Here is a 13,492-nt window from a genome sequence, read left to right as displayed (position 1 = left end):
TCTAGTCTGGTTGACCACTCAATTTGCTTTACAGTACAGTTTTGCCATACACACAATTATACAGTAGCACTTTCTCTATCATACACCCATCACACACTGCCGTCACAATCATCATGTAAAAGTAATAATCAATATTGTTATTTGATTCAAATTTTTTATTATATTTTGCACTTTGATTTATTTTTGAACCATTTATTTTGGCTTAGGCATGTTTACTGAGTTTAGTTTAAGGTTTAGGTTTAAGTTTGCTGCACATGTGGGTTGTACATTTTGTGCTCACTAAGCCTTTTTGTGTTCCAGCTGATTCAGCTGTCTGCAGGTTTCTATCAGATTTCGGGCAGAAGGGAGTTTAATCAGGAGCCATTGTTCCGAACGAGCGGCCCGCTCCTCCTACAGGGAGTTTGTCTTTGAGAAAAAAGAGAAGAGTAAAGGGCAGAGGTGAGATGGGTGAGGAGGGGAAGGAGAGGGCTGGGAGAGGGGAGATGGACAAAGGAGGTGGAAGAGGAAGAATTGAACTAATGTAAAATATATATATATATATGAAATATGGAGAGAAGAAAAGTAAAGACTTGAGTAAATCAAAGAAGGATCCAATTAGTTTATTATGTCGCAAACCAGTGGCTGGAAAATGACGATTATTTACAGGTTCGATCTCAAACCAATTTTATTGTCACTGAATTACATCAGGAAACAAAACCAGATCTTACAAGTAGGCTACACACACACACAGACACACACACACAAAGACAGAATTTCCTCAACGTCTGGACTGCATTACATGGTGTCGAGAGGAAACCCCCTCCTCCCTAATTATAGTCTGCATCATTGGAGACTGAGGGCTCTCCAGAAAACGTTTTATCACTGTATTGTGGCAGAGCAAACACACAAACACACACACACACACACACACACACACACACACACAGCACTTTTCAAACCAACAATAGACAGCGGCAGCATTAAAACTACTGCCATCAGCATTGAGGGGTCTTCTTATGTGGCAAAAATGGCACTTATTTACGAGTGACGACAAAAGAAATGCCAAGAGAGAGAGGACAGAAGCAACGAGCACTGAAAGACGAGGTCTCTCACTGCGGCATCATTTGATTACGCCCGATGATGATGGACAACTGAAGGGCACTGTGGGAACTGTAAACAAAAGGCACCACAAACGATGGCGAGCTGAGTATCATGTGATGGGGCCTGGAACTCTCTGCCTGAACAGGGAAGTGTGGTGGAGAAGGCAGAGGCCCAACTGATAAACAGAGTGACGGGGTAATGTACATAAAGGCCCGCTGCGTCGCTCTCAGGAGATGAATAATGAGCCGGGCTGCATGTAAACTGTGGTTGGAAAACAACAAAAGCTGCTGACTAACTGTAGTGGTGTGTGGTGAGGTGGGGACGCTCTGTCATCTGGGCTTTTGCCTGCGCAGGGGGGCCTCTTTCACCTAAACATGCTGTGTCTGAATAGAGCAGGACCCTGGCTCTAAGTGTAGTTAGACTCTATATGTCTTAGTAGCACCTTTTCTTAATACTAATAAATCCTTAAAAAATACAGTCAAAATCAGAGTTAGTCCATGGCAAGCTGGTACAATAAGGCCTGTAAATACCGTGTAAGAGGTAAATTAAAGACAGTGGTAATTGTTACAGTGTAGTAAATACACTTCTTAATTAAAAAGATCTATTTACAACAGAGATACTGATACTGTCAACAACTTGACATTTAAATTGCAACTTTCTATTGATGTGAAGCACCAATCACCCTGTGGTCTTTTTTTTAGAATGTGCTATGTGGCTCTGGAGGAGCTTTGTAAAAACATGACACTATACCTCTGATTATGTCAACAGGATAATCACAACAAAAAGATTGGTAGGATTTTGAATTCGAAAGATGTGGAGTTTTGCCTTTCACATAGGGAAAAAACGCAGCAGTGTATAGTTCAGGTCAGGGGCGGTCAGGACAACTGGAAGACCTCAGAAGCGTTCAGCTGAGGGGTGATGCCTGGGTACAGCCTGCAGGAGGCAGGACATGATATATAAATTCCACTGTGGAGATCCCGTATTTGTGTTTACACCACATCGACACCAGCATCTGCCTTTATCACTAAAAGCACTTGAATCTGGTTGTTTTTCCAAGTTGACATCGTCGCCTCTTCTACATGTACGACACGTCTTTTTCAGACATTTGTGTTCTCACGTACAGCCACTCCGGAGAGTTTCAGGAAAATACCTAGAGATCAGTGCATGTCTGAAAGCAGCCATGGGAAGTTAAGGATTCGATGTTCTGGGAGCTTAAACCTTATTAATCTTATACATCTTATATCAGTTTATCACAGCCTCTGTTGTTTTAATTTTGACCATTCCATTCATTCTCTTTTGCAAGTATTTCTTATGAAAGTAAATCACTGCAATATAAACGTAAGGCTTTAGACTGTATGTCCATGTAACAGTTGTATGCGTTTTCCATTCCACATGTCAGGTACATGTGCAGTTGTTGTAGTTGTAACCCCCTTTTACAAGAAAAGGATCATTTGGAAACATTTTATCCATTTATTTGCAAAATAATAAGTACAGGCGTAAAAGTAATGACAATTAAAATAGTAAGAAAGATTAAAAAATGCACAATTATAACAAATAAGTTTACACTTTGTTACTCTCTTGAATCCACTACCAAACTGATTCGTGGTCTGTCTTTTCGGTAAGACACTAAAAAAGTTGTTTTGTCAGATCTCCTGAGGCATCAAATTATTCTCCATTAAAATCAGATTTGTTCTCCTCCTTGCAACACCTCTTGTTGACTCCGCTGAAATACTTCTCCCTGAAGGCGTTGTGTCCCTGGTAGGGGCTGAAGCGTGGATCCGCCAGATGAGCCAGGCTGTCGAACTCCTGCAAAGAGGCAAACTTAGAGATCATCGTACTGCACTTACTTAACCCTGCTCCCGAAAAGTGTTGCCGTTTTTCCCAAATTAAGGAACTTTCATAAGACATTGCATCATTATAAGTATTGTAATATGTGCTTGAAAACATCAGTTTTTATGAGTAAAAAACAAACTTGTATCCAGCTTCCTGGGACATTTTCCTGTTCAGATTCAGATTAAATTTTGCTAATAAAAATGAAACTGGACATGTAAAAATAGTCTGTATTTATAAAGTGCTTCTCTAGTCTTGGTAATCACTCAAAGTGCTTCACAGTACACTTCTGCTATTCACACACACACATTCATACAGTGCACCAACGGGCAGCACTTTCTCTATCACACATCCCTTACACACTGCCGACACTGCTGTCAGGGGTTTAGTATCTTAGGACCCTTTGGCACGCGGAATGGGGGAGACTGGGATTGAACCTCCAACCCTCTGGACAACCCGCTATACCTCAAGAGCCACAGCCGACGTGTATGCCTTTTTCTTCAAAAGGAGCACATGTGCAGATTTGATAACACTGTATCAATACATATGTCATCTTGAAGGTTCTCTTCTCTTTCCTAGTCTATGAAGCTCCTCCCACCACATGTCTGTACATTATCCCAAGGTTTGCATAACTTTTCCATGTTTGTATGTCGGAGCAGGGCTGTGCTCTTGTGCCTGAACAATGTATATGAACTGTTATGAATCCCTACAACTAAACAGTTTGTCTTGGCTGTAAGGTAGCCGTTGGTCAACGGAGGGATGAAGGGAGAAAAAAAAAAAAGAAGAGATGCTGGGAGGAGGAATAATGAGGTGAGTTGAGTTGGACGGGATGACTCTGATGCTGGGGCCTGTAAGTTTTCAGCTAACACCTCTCGTTTGCTTGCTGATACTGCCAAGCAAACTAAAAACTGTTTCCATGACCACGTGGAGAAAAAACTCAGAGCCGTAACAAGACTAACAAACCTAACCATGACCCCAAATGAAGAAGAATAGAGGGGCATGACTACAACCAACTGACAAACAGTGGAAATAGTCACTCGGTCTCTGCCAACAATTATACCGGTGGAGGGATCCATATAATTAATGTGAAATACGAATTTGCCTAATTTAACACTATGTCATGACCCATAAATTAAAAAGATGTGAGTGTTTTCTGCACTAGTTTAACATAACCAGCAATTAGTCTGGCCCTGCTTTACTGTCGAAACACTGGAAGAGTGTGAGTCCACACGTCATTGACATGCAAACCCATTCAAGTGTTCGCCCTGATGAACGGCTGCAGATAGGTGCAGACTGAGTCATATTTGGAAAGGAAAAAACCAGAGAGAGATACCAGTCAGATAAGATCAAACAAGTGTGTGTTCGTGTGTGCGTGTCATACGAGGCCCTTTATGGGAGCAATTTGGGGTTTTGAAGTGGAACGGATGACAGATCCAAAGATGGATTGTTTTCCATACGATGTGTGATTAAGCCATTTAGGGTTTCAGTATAAAAGAAATGAGCCAATGGCAGCCAGATGGTGAGGATTAACCCGAGACAGACAGGGAGACACCATCGCTTCCACTGGGATGACATGTAAAAAAAACATACACAGGCATATCCTGCATACATGTAAATGACACCTACTTATGTGGTTACATATACATTGTGCAAACAATTGTATGCTATAAATATTAAAAAAAACACGGCACAGGCGGAAACACCAGTGCTCTCTGTTTACATAAAGGTCACATCTATGTTGCTGTTCATGCTCACACATACAAACACGTTAAACAAATTCTGCAGCATGCACAGGTTGCTATGTGCAAATGTGTTGTCATTTATGCTACGCGACCACGTTGCATAACTCAAAACAATATATTTACACTGTATGTTTAAATGTATGTTTAAATCCTGAGCACAAATGGGCATGTTGGTCTTAAAAGGAGGTGGAGAAGAGTTATATGTGCAGAGTCTTGTGGGTCAATTATGTTCTGTAGTAATTTGCTTTAATACCAAGAACAGCACAGTACTCACTGGTGCTCGTTTAGTAAATTCACAACTAATTATCAATGTCTGACAAAGCATGAAATGAGAATCTTTTTTTTTTTTTATCCAAATCACCAATCACATCAAAGAGATGGATTATAGGTTAGGGATCTGCTTCTGTGTTTTATCCACGTAAGTTAAAATCATATTTTTATTCGCACAGATCTCATACATGGCCTCCCTGGAATCTAACTGAGTGAGATCCATCAGAGCAACAACGAACCCATTGGACCTGGAAAATGTTTGGCATGAATCATCAGATCAATTTTCTCTTACCCTTTTGCCATTTAAATGATTAATAACTTCAGCTCCAATGCAAACACATTCAGAAGCATAAGCACACACCTCTGGCTCCTTGATCTTCTCCATGGTGATGAGGCGTCGTGATGTGTGGCTGGAGAGCATCTGCTCACAGTTACTGATGAGCCGGAGACATGGATTAAGAGGAACCGTCTCCTCACAGTATCTGGAAAGGACAAACACACAAAGTTATTCATCAATCTCCAAAAGGACACAGAAAGACAGGCGTAGAGCACTTTCCTTCTTTTGGGCATGATGAACTGACTGAGCGCACTGAGAGAAATAGATGAGAGGGACTTGTAAGGCCCTGGTGACAGTTCACAGTTTGTCTGAAGTCTCTCTGGACACAGGGGCCAAATCCTGTCAAAATTACTACCCAATTTTAGTTTCTCTGCCTTCTACGCCAACACCTTTCTCACTAAATCACTGCACATGTGACCGGTGTAGTGAGACCACAGCTGACACAGCTTTCTGTGCACAGATGATGCTGGAAAAAGTGACACTGACCCGACAGGTTGACTGCTGCTCTGTCATCACAGCCTGGCGAGGTTAGGAACTATTACCAGCACATGAGGTATGTGTTTGCATATTTGTCTCCTGCACCATCCCTGGTAGCGACAGTCTCGACTCAAAGCCAGATTTGCATGTTGCTGTTTGTCTGCCCTATTACCATGGCTACATGCAGGGCCTCTGCGGCTACAGGATGTTGCGGCGATGCGGCGAGGCGATAACTCTCTCCTGCCAGTCAGGAGTTGTTAGCAGTCAGCCAAACCTGTTGGAATGGTGCTAACGTCTAAGTGGAGGTGAGCGTCGTCTTCCATCTTCACTGCTTATTCTTCATTACAGCTGATTTTATAGAGGGCACCTTCACAAAGCCTGCTTCTGATCACTGACTATTTTGTTTTACACTATTTTTCTTTCTCCTTATATTGATGAGCCATGAAGATGCACTTACATTTGACAAGACAGTCACATAATTATCCCAATAGGACACAAGATTATTACCTGCCCACTCTGATTGAATCACTGGATCAGTTCCCCTCTCGTTACTGATTACTTTTAAAATCATTAAAAAAACTATATGAACATATAACGCAATGCATTGTAAAAATGTAAAGTAGAATAATTAGTAAAGATATTTGCTGATATATGTGTTGGGAGTAAAAGTTAAAAAAAAAAGTAACCACAAATAAATCTACAGAAAGTACAGATAACACAGTAAATGCACTTTGTTACATCCCACCACTGGAAGCAATGAACAATGGCCTTTAGTATAAGTGTCAAATAACTAAATGAATGATTGGCTAAAATGTCAGATAGGGGTCAGATAGATCAGGTAAACAATTATGAGCTGAAAATGAAACATTTGTACTCAATGACACAAGTATCACCTTACTTCTGACAATTGAACTTTTTACTCTACGTCTTCACTTCACTTGTTTATGTTGTAATTAGGTCAGTTTATGGCTGTGATGACGGATGCTCCATCGTCTGTCTTAATACGTTTTCTTTCTGTCGTATATATTATTAAAAGGGGAGACAGGGAAGAGAGTTTAAGGGGTCTAACCTGATGTAGGTGCCGTCTTTTGCTGACAGGACTTTGTGTCACCTGTCATCTCACACACACACACACACACACACACACACACACACACACACACACACACACACACACACACACACACACACACACACACACACACACACACACACACACACACACACACACACACACACACAGCTCCCCTTTCTCATGAGGCAGACAGACACACACAGTCCCCACTGCTTCTATCACAGCCATAGCCGTGGATACACACATATGTGGGGGTGATAGAAACCCGATATCTCCCCTGTAGAGCCCCAGATTAGGCCCAGGAGACAGGCTACGTCTGAGCTTACACACACAGACATACATATTGAAAAACACACGTTGTGATTGTTCACAGAAACACACACACTCATAGGTCAGCGTGCAGACCACAAGGACAGATAGTTCACATATCTGACTTGGCTGGCCTCAGACGTTTATTTTGGCTCAGTGCTCTGACAGGCACAGAGTCGAGCACCGGTAGATGAGTAGCAAAGACAAATGTGTGAACATGACGACACACATGTATGCATGTGCTCATATACCAGACCACACACATTCATGCCAATTTAGAAACATAAACCATGTCACGTTTTCCCTTAAAGTAGCAGTTTCTAAATGAGTTTGATGATACACTGACTTGGAATAGGGAAAATGGTGCAGCTTTCATTCCCGGTGCAACCTAAACCCTGATAATCGCTGCTTAATTTGCCAGGCCCAGAAGATCAAGGGTAATGCTGAACTGTAGATCAATTAAAAAGTATCTCCAATATTCAGTGAGGAAATATATAGATGAAGAATTCTAAACAGAGTTTGGTGTATTTGTTGTAGCAGAACCTCTTCTGTTTCAAGAAGCCGGGGATCATGGGTAATGTTCCCCTTTTAGTTGTGTTTCAGTTCCGTTTATCGGACTACGCAGTCAAGAGATTGATGGGCCTTGTCTTTTTCTTTTTCACTCGGACACAGAGCCGAACAGAATAAATCTCTACATATCGCTGCAGAGGGCGCTGTTGCTCAGTAAATATTACATGGTGTTGCTTTAAATAGACAAATGCAAAGGGATGTGAACAAAAGTCAAAGATTTGCAAGCAGTGTTTAGTACATTTGTACTTTTTCACAAACACACTTGGAATAAAGGAGAGGAGGCATGATGGTCTTATTGCCTTCCCGGTCTTATAATCAGTGCCCTGAAGGAGTCTCAGCCCCGCAGGGTTTTTCTTCAGTTACTGCCACTGTCTGTTGTGGTTTTAAACCTTAACAGTCAAACACCTGCACTTCCAGTCAGCACTTACACTTTCTGCTTAAAGCGCAGAACATCCAACAATGTACATCTCTGTTTCAGAGGAGCCTTCTTACATGTGGCCAACTCACTCACTGTCAGTTGTGGTTTACTGAGGCCAAGCTGTATGGGCGGGAAACCCTCAACACACCTGAACACTGTCATGCACACAGGTGGTTACATAAAGAGGTCAGTGTTTTATAGGAGTGGGAATGGAATAGTGCTGAAGGGGAATGCTCAAAGGTAAAACTAAAAACAAGTGGGAAAGTGAAGTGGAACGCTCTTTTTGTGTCTCTAATGAATTTACAAAGCCAGGTTAAATTATATGTAACTTTTGGATTTTATAAAAAGATACCTTTTTTATAATATGATCCGTCTTTTCTTCATGTTGTTTGGTTATTTAAGAATTCATTATGTCAATAATAGTTTTGGAGGTTGGGCTCTGCATTTTAAGTCTGTATTGTGCAGTTGTGTTTTATGGTATAAGTCTGCCCCCTATTGATAGAAACTATTATTTGGAGAACAGCATCATTTTAAAAACAGGGCTCTCCATTGTTACCACAGTTTACCCTGTTTAATAAATAGAATGTATGTAAACATAAATATTTTTGCACCAAGGCATGTTTTAAACAAACAAAATATAAGTCATATATGAAGTGTCAGTAACACAGTCAGTAATGACAGTAACAGACATCAGCATGCTTAACTGAGCCTGAATGTCACTTTCAGAGGCTGAATTAAAACATAAACTACGAAAAACCATGATTGTGAACAGGCTCAACATACAGTAAGTTTGTAGACTCACTCTGGCCTGTAGACGGGCAGCCAATAGACGAGCCTCCCACCAATGACCAGGTGAAGAGCTGAGAAGTTTAACAGGTCTGTGAAGATGTCACTGAGATGGTACGCCTGTGAGACGGGGACGTGAGATTCTAAATATCTGAGAAGAAGATACAAAAAAATGTGAACAGGGTTAGAACAGAGTAATGATGACAAAAACACATTTGACAGTTGAAAACGATTTGCTCAAGTTTTACAGTTGCAGAGATTGTTTAAGGATCTAATGGAAAGTTGCTCTCGAGTACATGTTAGGCTTTTGCTTTTAAAAATGATCTTAGAGAAACAGGCTCAGACACTATTACTGTCTGAAATCAGTGTAGGTAAGATAGCAGGGGAACTTACATGCCGTCAGCAGGTTTAGTGACGTCTTTGTGGGAGCCTGTTCGCCTTGTGGACTCACGGATACCATATGGAGCTGAAAACAAAAGAAAAACAGAGGAATTTCAAAAACAAGAACTCAGAAGAGCATTTAACTTCACCAAGGACTAACCATCCCCTTAAATTCAATCAAGCTGCACTAAATTGTGGACAGTCCTCAAAATATTCCTGTTTTATTTCACTAAGACATCTGCATTATTTCTTGAGAAATTCACAAAAATATTGAAAAACACCCCATCTCACAATGATAAGGAAAGTGAAAAAGAGCATTCCTGGATCTGTCACCTAAATTTAATCCAGAAGTCCTTGGCCCATACACCACCCTGCCACCAAGTTTCAATAAAATCTGATTGATTGTTTTTGTGTAATTCTGACAGACACACAAAAACATAACTTCCTTGGTGGAGGTAACAAAAGACAAAGAGAGAGGAACCTAAATCCTGCAGAAGTGTAGCTGGAGCACAGTCTGGTTGTAATAATAATCCAGTGTGTGTTGAACACTACAAATAAAATGTGTACAAGTAAAGCAGATCATTTCTACAGTGGTGGTTTGGCAAAGCTTCAGGTTTATGGACCAGCACCGATATGGATATGTTTTCTCAGAATACGTCTACCAGCTCAAAATGTTAACAGCCCCATCTAAACAAACATAAGCAGCTAGAATTATACCACAGTTACGATACATGAATAAAAGGTTTTCATACTCTGAATTTCTAAAATGTTAAATGTTTTTGTTAAGAACATAACCAGCACCTACGATCAGTAATAATGGCATCGAACAGAGCAGCCTCCCTCCACACAGACTTGGATGCATCAGACACCATCACATCCACATACATCTTCTCTTTGCCATATTGCCGCAGGTTAGCTCTGATATTCTCATCGGGTCCTCGCCATTTCTGGTTTGTACGGCTTGAGCGACCTGAATAACAGACGCACATTTAGGAAATTTTGGATGATAATAACTTAAAAAGACCAAGTAAGCTGCGAGTAGACAAAACTTACCTCTGCCATGAATGGTGTTGTAATCAATGTCAATTCCACAGACATAGGCTCCAAAATGAGAACATGCTACCAACAGGCTCCCTGAAACAGAGACAAAGAACTGACTCATGATGTCCCACACAGGTGGAAGTCTGTGGGTGAGGGGCAGTGGCAGAAACAACTCACCTGTGCCAACAAACGGGTCAAAAACCAGGTCATTCTCTTTGACCCTAGCGTGGTTGGCCATGATGAATGAGAGGCCGGCATCCATACTGGTGTTTCCAATGAAGTGTCTGTTCTTCACACTGTGGGAGCGAATCAGTTCACGCTGACCGTCCGCTATCTGGTACAGGATGAGGAGTGTTCAGCTGCAGATTCGCTTTTCTTAGTCTGATGCAAACAAAAAGTCATGAGTCTCACCCATCGGCCAAAGTATATGTAGTATGGATCGTCAGGGATGTTGTTGGGGTCTGTGCCGTAATCCTCCAACAAGCAGAAGATGTGCTGGGAGCTCTTCAGGCTCACTGTTCCCTCAAATGGAAGATACTCCAAAGCCTGATATGAAAGTACGGAACATGATGTTCTGAGCATATACACAAGCTTACAAAGAAAAAAACACTACACACATTTCTGAACACATCCCACAAATCTTAAGACTCACATTAATCCTTTTGATTCTGTCTGGAAACTCCAGAGTCTTGTTGAAAGTGTAGACGTTGATTTTGTAGGTGGAGTCTTTGTGCAGGAATGGTGTCTGTAGAGGAATGTGGAGGATGAGCACAAATAGAAATTAAAACATATTATAATATACTCTAGATTACATCAAACGGATTACATGGTTTTTTCTGCATGACACAATACAACAATAAACTGTAGCACCACAAACCATGTTCTCAGATGGGTAGGTCAAGAGGGATGTTCTGAGTTCACTGTGCGTCTGTCCGTGGCCCCATAACTCAAAAGCTGACCTGGAAGGTAAATGCATCTTAAACTACATCTACATTACAGTCACTACAGTGAAGAAAATACTGCCAAGGTGACAGGACCACAGATTTACCGATGCATTGCAGGGACATCACTTACTTTGCACAAACAGATCTGGCCATGATGCCACGGACATCGTCCTCACACAAACCATCCAGACACCAGAAAGGAGCCTGGAGAGAAGAAGAGAGAAGTTCAGCGGCTGATGTGGCCACTGTCATGTCATCATTCTGCAGCAACATATTTTATTAGGCACAGCAATGAGAACAAAGGAATATGAATTACAACAAATGCACTGGACATGCAAACCTTTTCTTTGAAGTGTTCACCAGGATGGAAGGGTTTTCCTCTGAGGGCCAGCAGAGCCTTAATCTCCTGCAAGAGTGAGCGGGAAAATCACAAATACTGACTCATGCATTTAACTCAATTGGAAAATATTACACTTACAGGCAGATTATGGAGAAACAATGGGTATAAATTGATTCATAAAGTATAGGAACATTAAAGTTTGTTGCAGCAGAGAGAGTTTTAATAATGCTGGAGCAGCAGCAGTCTTTTGTTAGACCCTTCCCATGTGGTAAATGCCCATGTGGGTCATTCTGTGTCAAACCATCACACTTTTGTTTCACACCATCACAGATATTATTGGAATTTTTCATGCTGATTTGGTCACATGAGAAAACGAATTATGTTAAATTGCATGTGTCTTGGATATGGGCTGATGAAGTTTGAACTCTGTGTCACATCTCCTTAAATACAGGTCTCAGAGAAATGGTTCTGATATCGTTTTAAAGCTCTTTGCCAGCGTCATAGTTATCTAAACAGTAGGCTTTACCCAATATAAAAGAATATCAGCATTATAACAGTAAATATAACAGTTGAACTCTTAAATGTTCACCACAGTTAGTTAATAATATCATCAAGACCTCTAAAAGGTTTGGTTTATTTGTTTATTTATCTGAATTGGCATCACATCACAAATTCTTAACAATGTTGTAGAGCAGCAGTTATTGGTCAGTGCATGTTCAGACACACAGTAGGAGAGCTTTCCAAACTGGATGTTTATTCAATTGATTGCAAAATTACATCTGAACGTTGAGAAGCAGTGGCCATTCTTCATTTCATTATAAGTACTTTCACACTGTGACCAGTTCTCAAAATCAGAGAAATACCCCTTAAGTTAATTTCCATTGGAAGGACACATCACAGGATATCACGTTATCACAGGAACAGAGTAAAGTATATTTAAAGTAAAGCCACTAAAATATACTGATCATGATTCTGTTTCATAACAAATGTGCATTACAACTGATGCATTCTGCAAAGTGTGTCCACTGGGGCTGGGCAATAAAACAATGTGAATAGTTATCACTGTGTAATTTCCATCAATAGCAATACAACAAAGGTTCAATATATATGTTGATTTATTGTTTTATGCATTGTGAAAACACAGTGAGGAATAATAACACATGGGTGATACACCTCAGATTTGTCGTTATCCGTAATAAAGAATAGTTTAAACCCACAACCTTGAATCAGGCGAAAAGATCAGTATTTAAATGTGACATGAATAATAATGTGACATAATGATCCATATCCCCTGATTTGTCCATAGCATCCGGCCCTAGTGTCCATTTGATCCGGTAACTGGTCCCCGCCATGAAGACAGAACACACAGAGACAGGTCAGGTGGAGAAACGTGTTGAGGAAATGTGCTAGAAGAAACTAGATCCTCTCATGGAGCTACATCAGACAGTGAGTGGCCCCAGGTTGACAAGCTAAGTGTGTTAGCTAACACAGAGCCCAGCACGGGGGGTGGGACTCCGCCCCCCACTCCTCAAATGATTTAACTTTTACACGAAGGGACGGACAGAGGCCGCGAGTAGTTTATGCAGGTTACCGGTAACCTGAAGTCCAGATTATCCTGAGCCAGATGTAGCAGATACTGGAGGCGTGTTCGACTGGTGGAAGCCGCCATCTTTGTTGCGATCTCAAAATACGTCCGGCTGGAAACCCGGCTCTGAAACATCGTACCCAGTGTGGGTTAAATGACCATAAATGGTTGAGGAATGGGCTCCTCTCTTTTGTTTATTAAAACACTGAAGCTGGATGGTGCCAAACATATTTGTATTTATTATGTGCTCATTGAACACATGTCATGTTCACCAGCTGTTATTCTTTGCAGAATCTTAGCATCATTA

At 41.1% G+C, this 13,492-nt stretch overlaps 1 protein-coding gene across 1 annotated transcript; it reads right to left on the bottom strand.

The window, feature by feature from the left end:
• Nucleotides 1-2,536: 2,536 nt before the first annotated feature.
• On the bottom strand, nt 2,537-13,302 carry trmt11 (tRNA methyltransferase 11 homolog). The gene is made up of 13 exons (XM_035164679.2): nt 13,192-13,302; nt 11,601-11,666; nt 11,391-11,464; nt 11,194-11,275; nt 10,969-11,061; nt 10,728-10,862; nt 10,494-10,650; nt 10,329-10,409; nt 10,081-10,245; nt 9,288-9,360; nt 8,911-9,045; nt 5,284-5,404; nt 2,537-2,886 (listed from the first exon to the last, which is right to left on the bottom strand). The coding sequence occupies exons 1-13, from the start codon at nt 13,267-13,269 to the stop codon at nt 2,746-2,748; spliced, it is 1,401 nt and encodes a 466-aa protein (XP_035020570.1). The 5' UTR covers nt 13,270-13,302; the 3' UTR covers nt 2,537-2,745.
• Nucleotides 13,303-13,492: the final 190 nt, after the last annotated feature.

Source organism: Hippoglossus stenolepis, chromosome 8 (assembly GCF_022539355.2).
Source record: "Hippoglossus stenolepis isolate QCI-W04-F060 chromosome 8, HSTE1.2, whole genome shotgun sequence".
Classification (NCBI taxonomy): domain Eukaryota; kingdom Metazoa; phylum Chordata; class Actinopteri; order Pleuronectiformes; family Pleuronectidae; genus Hippoglossus; species Hippoglossus stenolepis.
Note: the sequence above shows the minus strand (reverse complement) of the source record. Positions and strands in the feature narration are given on the sequence as shown.